This window comes from Mus caroli, unplaced genomic scaffold (genome assembly GCF_978045245.1).
Source record: "Mus caroli unplaced genomic scaffold, Mus_caroli_1 scaffold_4, whole genome shotgun sequence".
Taxonomy (NCBI): Eukaryota; Metazoa; Chordata; class Mammalia; order Rodentia; family Muridae; genus Mus; species Mus caroli.
This window is the reverse complement of record NW_028227259.1, coordinates 24,579,704-24,597,668: the sequence shown is the minus strand read 5'-3', so window position 1 is coordinate 24,597,668 and position 17,965 is coordinate 24,579,704. Positions and strand designations below refer to the sequence as shown.

Genomic DNA, 17,965 nt, shown 5'->3' with positions numbered 1-17,965 from the left:
ACACACACTAACTAATATTTTTTTTAATTATTTACAGTTCCCTGGATGTAGTCTCTCTGGTTCGCAGAATCATTGACTATTCTCAGATTCAGGATGGCTGTGAATTACTGACAGGAAGAATCAAATGTGGAGAGATAGGAGGCCTCAAAGCTCAAGTTTCCAAAATAAACTTGTGTCTGAGAGAAAAACATGCCTCACAACTTGGAGGACTATAACAACAATTTTTAAAGTAACAAGGATTCTGGGAGAAGGGAGAGCTTTGGATCTACTAACCTACACTTGAGTGAGGAGTCACTCAGCAGACATCAGAGCACTGAATGCTTCCTAAGAAAGCAGCCTGGACACCCCAAGGATGTCCACACCACCGTCCAAACACAACAGGCAGGCTGTCCACCCAGGCTTGATGACACTTTTAAGACACACACACACACACACACACACACACACACACACACACACAGTATCAATCATCAGTTGTCTGCAAACCTATAGAGTCTGAGGTTCTCTGAATGAATGGGGATGCAAAAGTGACCACAAGGAACAGTTATAAAGATTCTAGCAGCCTTTATTACAACAGTGCAATAGTATTTCATCCCGCACTCAACAACATTAAACCATTGTCTTCTATAAAGCAGCTCCAGGAAGTTAGATACATCTGTAGCAACTCTCACTCAACAGCGGTTGGTGCTCAGATGTCACACCACCCCAACAACATGTAATCACTTCCCAGCAGACGTGGCATAAAGCCTGTACACACATCAGAACATGCCTCACAATCAAGTACTTTATTACAGAACTCTGACATCCATGAACTCTGTGACTACTCATGCTTAGCATTAGCTGGTTATACCAAATACCATAAAATACAAAATGATAGGAAATATAAACATCAATTTGTATTTCAAGTTTATAACATTTTATTTACAAAAATAGGCTGGGAAGGCCAGGGTTCCCCCACCTTACAGTCTTTCCTGGAGAATCCACTGCATCCTCTAGTAGCTTCTACAGTTGCATGGATTCCTTCAGAGCTACACTTGACTAGAAGCTCGGGTAGAAAGGAAAGAGAGTGGGAGGGGCAGGAGGGGAGGGGCCGGGAGGAGGACCACGAACAGTCATACCGGATAAATGGCTTTACTGGGAAGACCGTGCCCGGCCCCACTGGTGATGAAAGCACGCTGCTCACACACCCATTCCACACTGCTATGTACAGGAGCCGTGGCTGATCTGGGTTCTGAAGGACACTTATTCCCCAACAGGACAATGTCAGACAATCACTCCTATGCAGACACTAGGACATGACTCCAAAGACCGGGTTGTGACGGCAGATGCTTGGCCCATATTCCTCATAGTCCTTCTTGGTGTGACAGACCTGAAAGAACTCCGGCTGCAGGAGGAGCAGCCAGAAAGAGGAAGAAGATGAGCAGGTGGGAAGAGGAAAACATTGAGCAAATGGGAGGGACTTATCCAAGGGTCTCTGCCAATCATGGTACCACACCTGATCTGATAACAAACCAGGCAGAACTTGACTTCGCTTTTTAAAATTCACTCAGCAATTCCCAACTTTACAAAGCAACAACAAATCTACTTAGTTTCCCTTACTGGGATCAAAAATGTGTCAACCTGAACTAAAAATGGCTGCTAACAAACTCTGGGGGTGGGGGGAATATTAATAAATAAAATAACCACATGGAAGGGACAATGAGCAGGGTGGATTTTTTTGGTTTTTTTTTTTTTTTTTTGGTTTTTGGTGGTGGTGATGGTAGTAGTGGGGTGATTTGTTTGTTTGTTTGTTTGTTTTGTTCTGTTTTTGGTTGCTGTTCTTTTCAAGGCAGGGTTTCTCTATGTAGCCCTGACTGTCCTGTAACTCACTGTGTAGACCAGGCTGGCCTCTGCCTCCTAAATGCTGGGATTAAAGGCATGTGCCACCACCGTGTTTGTTAATAAAGCATACAATTTAAGTGACTAAAATATTTTTATATCAAGTAGAATTTGTTTTGCATATTTAAAGCCATGCAAACAGAACACATGCTATTTCACATTTGTAGACAATACTTATCCAAACTCAATAGGAAAGCACAAATGACAAGAGATCAGGGACTTACAGTTGAGGCCAGCATCGAGCCTCCAAACCACACGGCATAGCGCTGCATGTGGTGAGTGATCACCTGCACCTCCACAGGCTTAGGCTGCAAAAGAAAGCAACTGCATTTAGTCTGCATTTAGTCTGCACAGTGCATCCTCCAAGCAGTGTGTCCATGATAGACAGTGACTCCTCCGGTGACGGCCTCAGTCATGCTATAGGCCCAGCCCACAGATTCAGGAGACCCCTTCTTCCAATACTAAAACACACAATTAATCAAACCAATAGCTTCCCTCAAACAAATCACAGGGTGTAGCAAGGCCAGTAACAAAGTGAACCCCCAAACACTATAACAAAACAAACACTGCACCGGGCACCTTCACTGCCGTAGGTTCTCTTCCCCACCAAAGCCCACCTCAGGGAGAAGCCCAGACAGCACCCAGCAGCTCAGAGCTGTGGTCTTGGATGAGCATGGCCTGGCTCCCCACGCACAGCAGTTTTTTTCCATTTAATGAGAACATTTCCTCACCACAAGCCCATCTTGTCTCTGCACCACCCTGGTCACACACACTGATGCCTGACTGACCCAGGTGGTTTTAAGGACGACCTCCCATGAATTCCAGCATCAACCCTCGGCTACCACCCCCCCAGTGAAGCTTGGCTCTACCCCCACAGCGGCTGGCACACAGCCTCCTACCTTTATCCTGCCTCCACTGAGCTCTTGGCTCAGCTTTAACCTGGCGTCCACCACTCTTTTCAAATCTCTCTGCAGACGACGTCCAAAATCTCTGAACATTGTGGAGCCTCCAGAAAGAACGACGTTCTGAAAGACCAAAGTGGACAGTGCACAGCCTTGGGTGAGACTGAGTGCCTGTGATGGTCCAGTCTCTGCCTACAGCAGGATGACTTATGTAAGTAACACACTGTGCAGCATGAGCGCCCCCTGTCGGAGTTGAAGGCAGACTGCTGCTGGGCTGCCTGCAGCAACTCTCCCACACCCTCTCCTCTTCCCTGCACTGAGTCCCCTGGAATCCTTCAGCTGACACCACCAGCCAGAAAGCACAGGTTTGCTGTGTTTGCAAAGACTGGTTACAAACTGCAGAGATATGGGGAGGCTGGGACTTGCAGCTCGAGAAGCAAATTGCCTATCTTAGGCTAGCTTTAGCCCCTGAATTGCCATTCCTTGTCCACCTCTGTGTCAGAACAAACATCCTTTGACTAATGTATAAAAGCCTTAGTAAGCTATCAGCCTAGAAGATCCCGAGTTTCCGCCAAACCAAAAGTTAAGACAGTCTACGAATAGCATTTGGGGCCTACAGAAAGGCTCCCCCATCTTGCTCTAGTTGCCTCTCTTACATGCCCACCAATGCATTTGAACTTGTTTTGACCTATAATTTTCTTCATCCTGTAAAACTCTGAAAATGCTTCCACATTGGAACATGGAATCTGGGGTGACCCCAATCTGCATTTCTGGCTGTGGTCCCCTAAAGTGGGCTCTAGGATGGGCTCCTGCTTTCTTTAAGGGTGACACTCCTGCGTTGTGGGCTGACTCTCCTCAGAGCTCTACCATGCTATCTGTCTCTGTCACTAGGGTCTGAACTCCTCAGAGTCTCCAACATGTCTGATTCTACATGGCATTAATAACTGCCCCCCTTGAATCCCTCACCTGAGACCTTTCGCTAGCCAAAAGGCGTACATTATATATATATATATATATATATATATATATATATTTTGTGACAGCACAATACTAAACATTTCCCTGGTACTTCCTACACTGTAAGCAACTGAAAACACATAGCAATTCATGCCCACGCTCCCCATGCCCCGGGCAGAACCCTGACAAGAGCCAAGAAGCCAGAAAATCCACATTAACTGACCCACAGGCTCTATATAATAGCCAACAGGGTCTTCCCTCCTACTGGAATCCTTCAGAGCTGCAATGCTGAAAGGAAGCATATTCAAATCCCCTGGGGACATTTTCAAATGGCTCCTCCCTCTGCCCACAGCCCCATGATCGCTCCAGCCTCTATCATGCGACCACACCAGACGTCTGGTGGGTGAGGCAGGATGAGAATCATGAAACTGACTGGCTGCTACAATGAAAGGCAGCTCTATTCTCTCAGGCTACAGAATATTATTTAGGACAATGAAAGTGAAATTGCCCTCATTTAACTTTCTGACAGAAAATATCATTTGAGAAAACTATAAAGAAAATAAAAACCATCCTTCAAGGATCCATGAGTTCCCACACTGCCTTTCTGGATGCCAGGCACCCCATCAGCCAGCCAATCCCTCACAAGTTTATGGGAAAGCAAAATCACACAGATCCAGACCAGAGAGCCCAGGTTAGGCTGGGTCTGTTCCACTCATTACTGCTCGCTGCCAGTGAGAGATGGCCAAGCTGAGAACCACAGCTGCTGAGGTGAGATATGTAGAGCAGGCAGTAGAGACAGAGGCAGAAGAGCAGAGTCCTGTAAAGCCATCTCAGATCTAGTCTTCTGCCTTGATACATAGTCCAGCTCTAACATGAGTTTATGTAGAAATTTCAGCTCTAATAGCCTACCCATAGCCTTAGGAAAGCCTACAAGAAACCCACACTCTTGTTCACTCTATACCTCAGGATGGCTGCCCCATGACTTTCCAGGGAGTCTCCTATCTGCCTCCTACCTCATCTTAGGAGACTATGATCACAGACAGACTGCCACCCTAACCTGGGTTATGGAAGCAGATTGCCACCCTAACCTGGGTTACTCACACATATACAGCAAGTCCTTTTACCCACTGAGGCATCTCCCCAACCCAGTCTTTCACTTTTTTAAATGTATAAAGCAAGCACGGTTCATTTTCTTGGAAAACATGAAATGAATGTTGTTAGTAGGTCCCAAATATTGTTTCTAAAATGTCTTTCTCTAGAATGACAGGAAGTTCATATCTTAAAATGTGATTTTTACATTTTTAAAACTTTTTCAAAGTCATAGGCCCCTTTAAGAATCTTTAGATTTAGAGGTATGAAGCCCTTTCTTGTGCCAGAGAATGTACCCATTGTGGCCCATGGTCTGCCCAATGCAACTTTAGGAGTTTAGTGCCTTTTCCCAGTGATAGTGCTTGCTAAGGGAAGAGGCTGTATCCCTGACCAACACAGTGCTCCCCTGGTTGTCACAGTGCTCCCCTGGCTGTCACAGTGCTCCCCTGGCTGTCACAGTGCTCCCCTGGCTGACACAGTGCTCCCCTGGCTGACACAGTACTCTCTGGCTGTCACACTGCTCCCCTGGCTGTCACACTGCTCCCCTGGCTGTCACAATGCTCCTGTGGCTCTCACAGTGCTCGCCTGGCTTTCACAGTGCTCCCCTGGCTGTCACAGTGCTCCCCTGGCTGTCACAGTGCTCCCCTGGCTGACACAGTACTATCTGGTTGTCACAGTGCTCCCCTGGCTGACACAGTACTCTCTGGCTGTCACATTGCTCCCCTGGCTGTCACAATGCTCCCGTGGCTCTCACAGTGCTCCCCTGGCTTTCACAGTGCTCCCCTGGCTGTCACAGTGCACAGGCATAGAAGTCTCTAAGGGCATTTAGTTGTACAAAGTGCATCGTGTGTAAATGTGTGGGTCAATATTACAGCAAGAGTGAAGCTTAGGAAAATGAAGTCCCTGAAAGCAGAAAGAAGTATGGTGATAATGGTGATGGGTCACCTGAGAAGTACCACATTTTGAGAACCCACTGGTTGTCCTTACTCCCCCTGAGTCTTCCTAGTGAGTCACCCTGTGAGCAGTCATCTGGATCAGGAAGGCCCACAGGCTTGTTTGTGAACTGGTTTTTGAGGCAGAAAACTGATCAAACACAGAATGGGACTTACAATGCAATTCAGTTCACATAGAAGATCTTGTGCAATAGCTGAATTTAATAGTGATTCTACCTTCTTCATAAAGGATCATATTGGGGCTGGGGACACGCATATGGTCTGCTAACCATCTCAATAGTTCATCTTCACCAAGCTAGTGAAAGACACTATGTCGGTCAAAAGACACTGAGTCGGTCACGGTCCCTTCCTGTAACACAGGTGGCTCTTCCAAGGACACTAGGTCAGTCACCATCCCTCCTATCCTCACACTTTGTCTAACCATCTGAGAGCATCATGCTTCCTCCTAAACATTTTAGGTGTGTGCACACTAAAACTGTCTCACATTGCAGTGGCCATCTTCAAAGCTGCATTCATAAATACTGCTCCTTCAATATCTTGTTTCTTTGTCTTTTAATAACTTTTACATCCTTTTTCCCCTCCAGTCCAAGACCCAGCTCAATTTTACAATTACTTATCATGTATTTGCAATGGATTTCTTAATTAAAAAATAATAATAATCCACTAGGGAATGAAGTAAATGATCACCAGAATACCCTAGTATTCTGCAGTGCTGTAAGATCTCAGTGCTGTAGACCTGCATAACTCAGAGCTTGGGAGAACAGGAAAACATATGCTTACTTAGAAACTAAACTACCTAGCCCTGCACATATTTCCTAAGTGCCAAATGCTGCTGTGTGCCTTTACAGGCACTCTGCAGTGACATCAGCTGACTTAACCTCTGACATCACAGCAGTCATATGTGAGTCTAAGCAAGCAAGGCCAAGAAACTAGGGACCCGGGCCTCATGCTGCCCACAGGTGACTTGGCTGCTACACAGCTGTCTGCTCTGGAGCAGCTGCTCCTGACCATGAAGACAGAGAGATACAGACAGCTTCCTCAGAAGCTCTCAGCAGGAGCAGAGCTCAGTGTGTCTCTCTGCAGGGAGCCTGACAGAAAGCAAACATCTCTCACTAACAATCACCTCACTCCATCAGCTCATGCTGGATACCCAGGAACTCTGCAAACCACTGAACACTGCCATTGAAAATCTAAATGTAGTTAGTCACAGGCCTGGTGAGGTCAGAAAGCATCTTAGTCAGGTAGGGATCAGACCTTCTCCAGTCAGCAGGTTCTCAAAGTAGAACCACCCAACTCCAAAATATCTGAAGGAGAGGCGGCCCCTAGAGCCAGCCTCAGGCTAGCATATGCCCTAAAACATAACAAAGTAAAGAAAAAACGGGATGTAAGTTCAGAAAAACACCAAGTACTCAAACACAGGGAAGGGTCAGCACTGAACCAACTTCATGAAGGATGATGTTTCTGGAGAGTTTGCTCTATTAAGGGCGTTTTTACAACACTGCTGAGTGAACACACAGGACACAGATATAACCATGACGGGACACATCCATCCTCCTTCTTCTCACTCAGAGCCGCAATAAAAGCTCAGCAATAACTGATAATCAATAACTGATAATCAATAACTGATGATCAATAACTGATGATCAATGACTGACAATCAGGGATACAAGTGACATCTGCGTTCTTACACTCATTTCTGGCACACCTGAAGTTTACCAAATTGAATGTGCAGTTTAAATTAGAGATAAGGCCTTTGCCTGCCTACAGATTCTAAACTTCTTATGAAGACGTCCATTTTTACATCCTAATGCTTTGCCCACCCCCTCCCTCTGCTTCCCCGCTCCCCAAGTGGCTCTGGATGGATCTGATGTGTCCCTTTGCACAGTGTGAGGGTGTCAAGTGTTCATGAAACCCACTGTCTTGTCTAGATATTTTTTTCAAGAGCCCTTCTAAAATTACCTCCCTACCAAAAGTCTCCATTTTAAGTTACCTTTGCAAAGTGTGCCCTCTTTCTGCTGGTAGAAAATGCCATGACACAACATTAGATACACACACACAACCTGTCAGCCTCCTGACGTGTAAGTCAGAAAGGTTTAAAATAAAAATCTTTACCACCAGCAAGTTCATTGTCAATATACAATATGGACTGGGGGTATGGCTCGGGGGTAAGCGGCTGGCCAAGTGCAAGCACTAAGTCTCATTTCCAATACCTGTTCAAAAAAGTATCACAACATCAAAAGCAACCATACTTCCTGCTCCTGGAACCTCAGTGCAGCTCAGCTCACACTTGACTTTGAATTCAGTTTGACAGATACATGGCGCCACCTGTGCGCCATCATGTGTAACTGCAGGTACAGTGTTAACCACTCAGGCAAGACCTGGTCTTGCAGCACTGTAATCCAAGCTACTCTGGAATCTGAGGGAAAAGAATTGAAAGCTCAAGACCTACCTGGGCCAAAAAGCAAGTCTGAGGCCACCTTTAACAACTTCGCTTGTCTCAAAAACAATGTGAAGGGACTGGAATGCAGCTCAGCGGCACTACCGCACTTGCCTAGCATATACAAGGCCCTAGGTCCAATCTCCCCACAACACAGGAGAAAAGGAGGACGCTTGCAAACCAGCGCAGGTCAGGAAAGAAGAAGCACCCTTCAAGACAGGCCGCCTCTCCTCTCTTGCAGTTTAGATGTCACAGCAGCTACAGGCTCAGCTGACAACTAAAAGTGCACATTTGAGAAAACCCCTAACTGTGAGACACCCAACCACGCCCCTGTTGGAATCCAAGCAAATGTTCAGGCTGGCTCTAGGGGCTGCAAGAATCTGCAGGAATCACTTACATGACTTCTTTTTCCTTCATTTGCATTCCTTTGGCCTCTGGTCCTGTGGGGACATTGCCCTGGCAGGTCAGGGACAGTTGTCTTCCAGTGCTCTGAGACTTGACTTTGAGGGTGATTGTGTGTGTTGAACTGTCACACTATCACACCTTGTGACTGAAGCACACAGGAACCCAGGTGTTGCTAACAGAGGTGACACACTGCTGCAGGTGATGACACAGTCAGTGTTCGCCACTGGAGTCACTGTGAATCCTTTCAAAGTCCTCAGTGGCCCTCGGGACAAACTCAATCTCTACCTCTGTGCAAGGCCATGTCTTCCCTGAGAATCCCAGCCAGCACACGGTAGCACACCCATCTTCTCCAGGTCCCACGTGATCTGGCTTTGGGCAAGCCTCAGGCTTCTCAATCACTACTGTGTATATAAATATCAGGCCCAGGGATGCTGAGTCCCTTCCCACCCACAGCCCACTCGCTCCTGACCCTGCAAACACTCTTCTCTTTAAAGATTTATTTTACTTTTTAAGTTTTGTGTATGCATGTGTACATCTCTGTATGTGCATGTTTACACATATGTACTGGTGCCTGCAGAGGCCAAAAGAGGGCATTGGAACCCTGGAGCAGGGGTACACACTGTTATGAGCACCTAGTGTGGGTGCTGGGTCCTGAGCAGTATATGTTCTTAACTAGCAAGCCAGCTATCTTTTTTGTTTCTGTTTTTGTTTTTGTTTTTGTTTTCCAAGACAAGATCTCTGTGTCGCCCTGGCTGTCTCAGAACCCACTCTGTAGATCAGACTGGCCTGGGACTCAGAGATCTGCCTTACTGAGTGCAAGGATTAAAGGTGTGTGTCACCACTTCTCAAAGATTATATTTTAGTTCCCATCCTTGTGTTCCCTGTTCTGAGCAGATCACACCAGCCTGGGGGACACCAGTCTGAGCTGTCCCACAGTGTAGCCCTTAGTCCAATATTTCTATTTATATCTGTGTCAATTAAAATTAAACAAAATTTTATAAGCCTTCTTGTTGCAACCACATTTGAAGGATGTAGCAGCCACATGTGGCTTGCAATGCAAACCTCAAAGCCTAAGGATCAATTCCTTGAACAAAGAAAGGAAAGGAAAAACAGCAAACCTCTTTAAAGCACGATTCTAGCAAATGTGGTGGCTAGTGGCTCACATTCCTAATCTCAACACCTGGAGACTGAGGCAGCAGGACTGCCATGAATTAAAGCCAGCCTGTGCTACATAGTGAGTCCCGGCCAGTTTAGGCTACAGAATGCCTCAAAATACACAGCTTTGTGTTAAGGTCTGGTCAGTTCAGTGTTAGGGACAAACACAGGACTCCTATCTGCCACCAGCTCAGTTCACAGGCCAGTGTGTGTCTCTAAATCATCATAAAACATGCTGTCACCAGCTCGTTCTTGCTCTGTACCCTCCAATGACTAGATACAACATAAAGGACAGTCCTGTGGGCTCCTAAAGTGCTGGTGATATGAGTCACTTAGGGCTTATACACACTAAACCCCAAGTCCTCACCTAAAGAGCAGTTAGATGTCTCCCCTCCCTCCTTCATCAGCTTCCTCCCTCCCAACCCCACCCACTGATGGGGAAGAACACAAGGGTGGGAGATAGCTCTGTTGGTGAAGTGCCTGCTACCTTTGTCCTGAGTTCACACCCACAGCACTCACGGAAAAGGTCAGGAATATTAGCAAACACACCTGTGAGAGGCAAGGCAGAAGGACCCACGTGGCTTGCTGGACAGACAGTATAGCCAGAGAGGAAAGCTCTGCCTCAAAAAGTAAAGCAGAGTCAGCACAATGGCTCTGCACTCTCCTCAAAGACCAAACCCTGAGTTTTTAGGATCTACACGGTAAAAGAGAGACTCAACCCGGTAAGCTGTGCTCTGTTGCACACCTGCATACCACAGCACACACATACCCCACCACCACCACACAAAATCTGTGTCATTTTTTTACTATAAAAATGAGGTGGAAGGGCTACAAAGTTATCTTAATGGTTAAGACTTTAGAGAGGACCTAAGTTTGATCCCAGCACACTTGTCTGACAGCTCACAATGTTTGTAACCCTAACTCCAGGGGAACCAAGGCCCTCTTCTGGGCTCTGTGGGCACCTGCACAGATGTGGAAAACATGCATACACACACATATACTTGGAAGAAACAGGAAATTCCCACAGCCACGTTCAATACTTGCAGATTCACAGTGCAGTGTGTGCAATATGATATACTTTGTATTTTTTGTAATGGATTTGAATATTTTTAAAATTCACCATGGATACCTATTTTTGGCAAATGGACTTTTCTAGGTTCACATAAAACTCCACCTCCTATTTCTTCCTAGAAACTGATTGTTTTTCCCATTTATATATATGCTAAATCAGGGAAGGGTGTGTATGTGTGAGAAAGATGGAGTGAGGGGAGGAAGAGGACCAAGAGGAGGATCAGGCGGAAATTAGAGGCAGAGACAGGAGAGAACAAAATTTTTCTCTCTGTCTGTCTGTCTGTCTGTCTGTCTGTCTGTCTCTCTCTCTCTCTCTCTCTCTCTGTCTCTCTCTTTCTGTCTCTGTCTCTGTCTCTGTCTCTCCCTCCCTCCCTCCCTCCCTCTCTCTCTAGGAAAAGTGTCCTGTGACATGCACTGCACTCACTCCACAAGCCTTAGGTCAGATCCCCTTTAGGCAGAGGCAGAGAAGAGCCCTGGCACAGTAAGCTGAAGCAGGCAGAAGGCAGCAGCTGGAGTGGTACCAGGCCCTAAAATCCTGTCCAACAGGTAGTCAGTGATAAGCAGGAGCAGGGAAAGCACCAAGCCCAGCATGCAGAGTCTGAGACAAAGGAACTCATGCTGTCAGTCCCCTGGCCTCCTTTAGTCACTATAACCACTCCAGGGAGGAAATACAGAGGCCTGTAAGACACAGAAGCAATGCCTGACAATCCCACCTAAGGGGCAGCTCAGAGCACCCTCAAAGACTGCCTTGACAGACATTAACTCTGTAGACTCCTTAACTATTAACCTTGTAGTTACCACCTTCTAAGCCAGACAACTCTAAAGAGTGTGTATGGGAAAACACTGAAAATCATTATAACTGAATTTGGAACCATTTAACAATATACTTGCACAGAAAAATCCAAAGCTAATTCATGTGAGTTTTAATATGCAGCTTATGTTGTACAGAGTTTCTGTTTACTAAGCAAGCATATTATACCTTAGGCTACCTTTAATGTAAAAGGACTGCTCCATGGAAGGAAACATTGTGTTAAATAGAACAATGAGATCTCAGAGATCCCAGGAGATATTTCTTCTCATTTCTCTATGCAGTTGTTGTTTGACAGGACACTTACATACCATCATCAGAGCCTGTAACTCAGATCAGTTCCCTCCTACAATAGAACCTAAACACTGGAAAGTGATCTCATGGCTAGGGTTCCTCTGCGATAACAGAATAATAGTCACAGCGTCCACTCCTGAGGACACTGCAGGACATAAGAGCTTTCCTCCCAAGCCTCCCTCTCTGGACCTTATGCTTGAGGTTACAGTACTCATCCCTCCTCCCAGTCTAAGAGACCCACAGACAGCTCAGGCACACAGGGCAAAACCACCGGAAAGGTTCCTAAGCTTAGGAAAGCTGCAGGGAAAGGTTTCCCTTCTACTACTGAGCAGAAATAGGGAAAGACTCTGAAGTAGCAACACAGGAAGTTGGAAAGCTGTCCTGAGGCACCAGAGAGCCAACAGAAGAGGCCACACTAAAAGCTGGGTTCATCCTGAAGCTGATGGTCCGAGGAGCCCCAGGCAGCCGGACTTTGCCCTTTCTGGTCTGCAAGATGCTAAGCCTTGTAGGATCTTGATATTCTTCTTGCACTTTCTGGTATTTGCCCCTAAAAGCAGCCTGACTCATGCAAAGTCTTTAGGAGGATTCTGCATTTAAAAAAGGAAATCTAAGTACTTTGGAACTCTCAGGAGTGTATTTCTCTTGGTTCCAACTACTCACCATTAAAAAGTAATGGTCCTCAGGCTCAGCACGAAGATACTTAAAGACCACTTGTTCCATGAACCTTTCCATAAGATCCCAGTCTTCTACAGGCCATGTCATATAGGCCACTGGAACAAAAATGGCAGAAGCAGCAGTGTCACCAAAGGAACATAGAGGAGGCTGTGTGCTCCCACAGAATGAAGGCGTTCTGGGGGGCAGCTCCCATTGACAAAAACATAAGCAACATACATGTATTTACAGCAGTGCCTCTCAGTACATGGAACTACCTGATGGCCGTGGCAGACCCATCTACCATGCAACTCCCTCTGGTCCTTCTGTGTTTACTGAAGACAAAGTGGCTTTGCTGGTGATGAGGTGGAGAAAAGGACACTTCGTGCACTGTTGGTGGACTGTAAAGTGGCAGAACTATTACAGAAGTCAGTGTGAAGGTTCCCAATAAGAACTAAACACAGAACTGCGGTATAGACCAGGGCTACAACTGAAGGACTCCAAGTCAATAAACTTCGGAGATAGATGCATGGCAATGGTGACCACTGTGTATTCACAGGAGCCAAGGAACGGGACCCAGCTAGATGTCTGTCAAAAGTGGATGAATTCCTTTTCAATGTAATATTGAGACACAATGGAATCTTATCTAGCCATTAAAAAATGAAATCAAGGGGTTGGAGAGATGGCTCAGCAGTTAAGAGCACTGACTGCTCTTCCAGAGGTCCTGAGTTCAAATCCCAGCAACCACATGGTGGCTAACAACCATCTGTAATGCAGTCCAATGCACTCTTCTGGTGTGTGTCTGAAGACAGCTACAGTGTTCTTATATAAATAAAAATAAATAAATCTTTTAAAAAATTAAATCATGATGATTAGGGAAAAAATGGATGTAAAGGGATATTATTAAGATAAATAAAATAGGCCAGACTCAGAAAAACAAAGATTGCATGTTTTATATATGGGACCTTGATTTAAATCATTCTCTCTCTCTCCCTCTGTCTGTCTGTCTGTCTGTCTCTCTTTGTGTATGTGTATGTGAGTGTGTGTCAGTGTTCATGAGTATATGTGTGTATGTGTCTGTGTATGTGTGTGTGAATGACTCTGTGTGCATGTCTGTGTATGAATGTGTCTGTGTGTGTATGTGTGTGTGAGTGTGTCTTTGTGTGAATGTGTGTGAATGAGTTTCTGTGTGTGTCTGTGTATGAGTGTGTGTGTGTCTGTGTGTGTCTGTGCATGTGTATGTGTGTGTGAGTGTGTGTGAATGAGTCTCTGTGTGTGCCTGAGTGTGAGTGTCTGTGTGTGTGTGAGTGGGTGTGTGTGTGTGTGTGTGTGTGTGTGTGTGTGTGTGATGAGTGAAAGCAAAGAGGGTACCATGGGAGGAAAGGAAGTGATCTTAAGGGAGGAGGGAGAAAAGAAGGATGGAGTTCATGTATCATAAGGGCAGAAAGGAGGAGTATTTGGAGGAGAGGAGGGAACTGGCAAGAATAGGTGGGTGGACCAAAGAGGTCTTGAGGTCATCAGAGGAAGTGGGAGAAGAAGAACAAAGTACAATGACACGTGTTTATGAAAATATCAGGATGCAATCCATCGCTTGGTATGCTAAATTTAAAAACTAATTTAAATTATTTCTTTAAAAACCACATGCATAGCCAGTCATGGTGGCACACACCTTTAATCTCAGCACTTAGGAGGCAGAGGCAGGTGGATTTCTGAGTTCGAGGCCAGCATACTCCACAGAGTGAGTTCCAGGACAGCCAGGGCTACACAGAGAAACCCTGTCTGGAAAAACCAACCCTCCCCCCCCCCCCCGCCACACACACACAACAAAGCAAACCCCATGCATTTAATATCAGCACTTCTTCTTAGTCACTCAGTCTTCAGTCTCCACATCTGACACGTATGTCAGTCAACATGCACCTTCCCAGAAGGGAAGGTCTTGCTCACTCTGATAACAACTGTGTGACTCAGGACTGTGCTAGCTCACTTGGTACTCCACTCTGAAATCCACCTCTTCAAAAACAACCCCCTCGGTTCAACTAACCACCTCTGCCTGAGCATAAGAAACAAGAGCGTTCCACAACTCACAGGTACAACCTCCAGACACAGCCATGCTCTGCTCCGTTTGGCTCTGCTCTTACAATATCACACTGCTGGCACAACTATACCTTGGTAGCGTAGGTAGGTTTGTCAATGGCTTCATCCCCTATGAAGAAATCAAGGTCATCGACTCCTCTCAACACCCACCTTTGGGCTTGATCAACTACCTTTGCGGACTCTAGGACGGCGATACCTGAGGGGAAACAGATGTTTTTCTTTCAATCTCCACGAGTTGCCTGAATTATCAGGAACAGTTAACATAATCTATATGTCCATATGAGTGAATGGTGATGGCTAAGGTTGTATAGGGGTTGGGATGCTCCCAGGGGTGTGGTGAGCATGTGAAGTAAGAGAGAAACAAACAGCTCTTTTCCAGTATCATCTCAGTGTGATGCAAGGGAACTGCTTTTAATGTTGGCACCGAAGCAATGTTATTCATCGGCCTCATCTGGAGGAGCCCCTTAAGAAATCAGGGGATGTTATAGACTATACACCCACTACAGGTTGATTATAAAATACAGTGCGGGGGCAAAATTCTATACAACATAGAAGATTAAGGGAAACTGAATGTGTATATATTCTTAAGTCATTTTAATAAAATGACATCAAATAGTTCTTAGATATAGAGTCTATTTATAGAGGGGGAGGAACTGTGCCTTCCAACTAAAATAAAGCTATCAGGTTAAAGACCCAAATCTATTGCAAAATGACAGATACAATTATTCAAAGAAAAATACCGCAGAAGATCTTAACAGTACATTTTTGCAACTACACTTAGTAATAAATAATCATATAAACTTTACTCCAGAATTAATATCCAATAAACTGGGAAACACTCCTAAGCCCTGGTCACAGTCGGAGCTCCCTTCAATTCCTCCTCCTCCTCGGGTCTCTGGGGAAAGCCATCCCCTGCTGGAAACATGCCCTGACTACCAAGCAGTGAGGCCATGTTCTCAGTGTCCACTGGCCCTTCCTCCTCCCATCAATTCATCCTTCATAAAGAGTACCAACCAATCCACCCCTGAGACTGGAGACCCTCCAAGTGCATCTTCTACTACATCTCCAGGGGTGGGCACATGCAAATCACTAAAGTAAGAGGCACAGAGAGTTAGGGAGAACTCTGCTGCTCCTCTTTGTGCACTGTCACCGAGTCATCAGGGGAGCCTATCAGGTAGGGACTATGTCATGCTGCTTCCAAGAAACAGAGCCAGGCTTTGCATCTGAGCAGCTGACACCAGTGAGCACCATGAAATGTGTGTTGTGTTAATAGTCTACTCTTCTGAAATACTGATTGTGAATTTGGAAAATGGTCAAACTATGTCAAATCATTCTAACATAAGCCTAATCCTGTAATTATGCCAACAAAACATCCTAAGGGGTTTGGTGTATGTCTAGTAAAGCCACAGTCTCCACTGCAAATAAACAGGAGGTCCTCAGAGTTCCATCATGAGAATCCTGTGTGTGCCTCAAAAGGGAGGGTACGTGATCTTTCTGAAAGCCCCTTGCACACAGAGCTCAGGACTCCCAGGCTAGTTGCTCTGCAGTAAGTGCACTCAGCATGAACGGGAGGGATGCATTCCCACCACCCCCTATGCAGGGCTGCACACAATACATACAGACACTCAACAGGAACACAGAGCACCACACTGAACACCACACTGAAAATGTGCCTCAACATTTATAGGCAGTAAGATGGAACCACTGAGGGGAGAAATCGGAAACACTGTAACAATGGATTCATCCAGTAAGTTACCTTCTAAAAGTCACTCTAAAGCAGTGTCAGAGTGAATAAGGATACAAAATGTTCCATAGAACAAATCACAATGGGGACAAGGCACACCCACTCAGGGGTCCTAACTCACCTGAAGTGAGAGGTGGTGAAACTGTATCAAAGCCTCACACAGAGCCACCAAGTGGCCTTTTGGAACCACAGGCTCCATTTCAGTAACTTACAGACCACCTGGTGTGTGGGCCTGAGACTGTCAATCAAAGCCAGGCATAGCTAACCCTGGGCAGCATATCTGCTTTTCAATTATGGGGCTGGAAGGGAAGATAACAGAACAAAATTCAAATGTTTATACCCTAGCAGGTTGTGTCCAGCTTTTAGCATTGCTACACAAATTTGTCATCTACAAGCTCACTGCACAACTGAATTAAGTGAATCTGTAACTTTGTGTCAGCCTTATCAGCCTATGCTGCAGCACAGCCCACTACTTCCACAGTGGGAAGTTTAACAAATCCAACTACTCGCCTATCTGGAATTGTAAGATGCACTTTGTGGAAAATTCATCTTAAAAACTTTTCCAGGGGTTGCATGTCGGGTTGGGGGTAAAGGCACTTGCGACCAAGCCTCATGACATGAGTTCAACTCCATGACCAACCGGTAGAAGGAGAAAACTGATACTAGCAGCTCGTCCTCTGACCTCTGTACACACTGTGCCACAAGTACACACACACACACACACACACACACACACACACACAGACCAATAATAATAATAATAGTAAATATAAGTAAATATAAAACTTTATTCCAAAACTAATAAGTATACACATAACTTATTTCTAAAAGTAGAATAAAAAAAAAAAGAGGGTTTTCTAACACCCTCAAATGATTACAGAGGCAGAATTAAAGCAGCATTTAAAAGTGAATGGGAAGTCTTTTTTTCCTGAGAAGAGCATCATGAAGTAAAATATAGTGAAATATAGTGAAAAGAGAAGGATACAAGAAGGGCCTGAGAGATGTCTCAGTGGTCAAGGGCGCCTGCTCTCACAGACGACCTGGGTTCTATTCCCAGGAGCAGTTGGCTCACAATCACCTGTAACTAGAGTCCCTGGGCAATCTGGAACCCTCTTCTGACCTTGTGGGCAAGAAAGGAATGTGGTGCATAGACATATGTACAGCAAGATACCCTCACACAGAAAATATATTTGTAAAAAATGGAAAAGATAGAGTTATTCTACTGTCTGGCAAGAACAAGCTTAATTAATTATGTATAAATTTCCAATTAAACTGTCAAGTTAGTAGTATAGAATGGAGGGGGGGCTGAGGGAAAAAGATCCCACAATTCATAGCTCAAGTCTGCCAAGAATCTGGGGGCAAAACATGAACCCAAAGGGAAAGAAAGCCATAGCCCAACCCCACCCCACCAAAAGCCTAAGACTTGACAGGAAATAAAGGAGCACAAACAGAAATTTAAATGACAGTAAAGTAAATCTTATCCCTCCCTGTTCTGAGCCCAGGCCCTAACAGAGCTAAGTTTTGGTG

General features: G+C 45.5%; 1 protein-coding gene across 1 annotated transcript in view; it reads right to left on the bottom strand.

The window, feature by feature from the left end:
- Positions 1-893: 893 nt before the first annotated feature.
- Positions 894-17,965, bottom strand: part of LOC147005014 (actin-related protein 3B-like) — a 28,799-nt gene continuing 11,727 nt past the window's right edge. Inside the window, exons 2-5 of the mRNA XM_085836167.1 lie at positions 14,766-14,890; positions 2,778-2,972; positions 2,103-2,186; positions 894-1,384 (exon numbers count right to left, since the gene is read on the bottom strand). Of these exons, the coding sequence (XP_085692293.1) occupies positions 1,289-1,384; positions 2,103-2,186; positions 2,778-2,972; positions 14,766-14,890 (500 nt within the window). The 3' untranslated portion in view covers positions 894-1,288. The remainder of the gene's footprint in view (positions 1,385-2,102; positions 2,187-2,777; positions 2,973-14,765; positions 14,891-17,965) is intronic.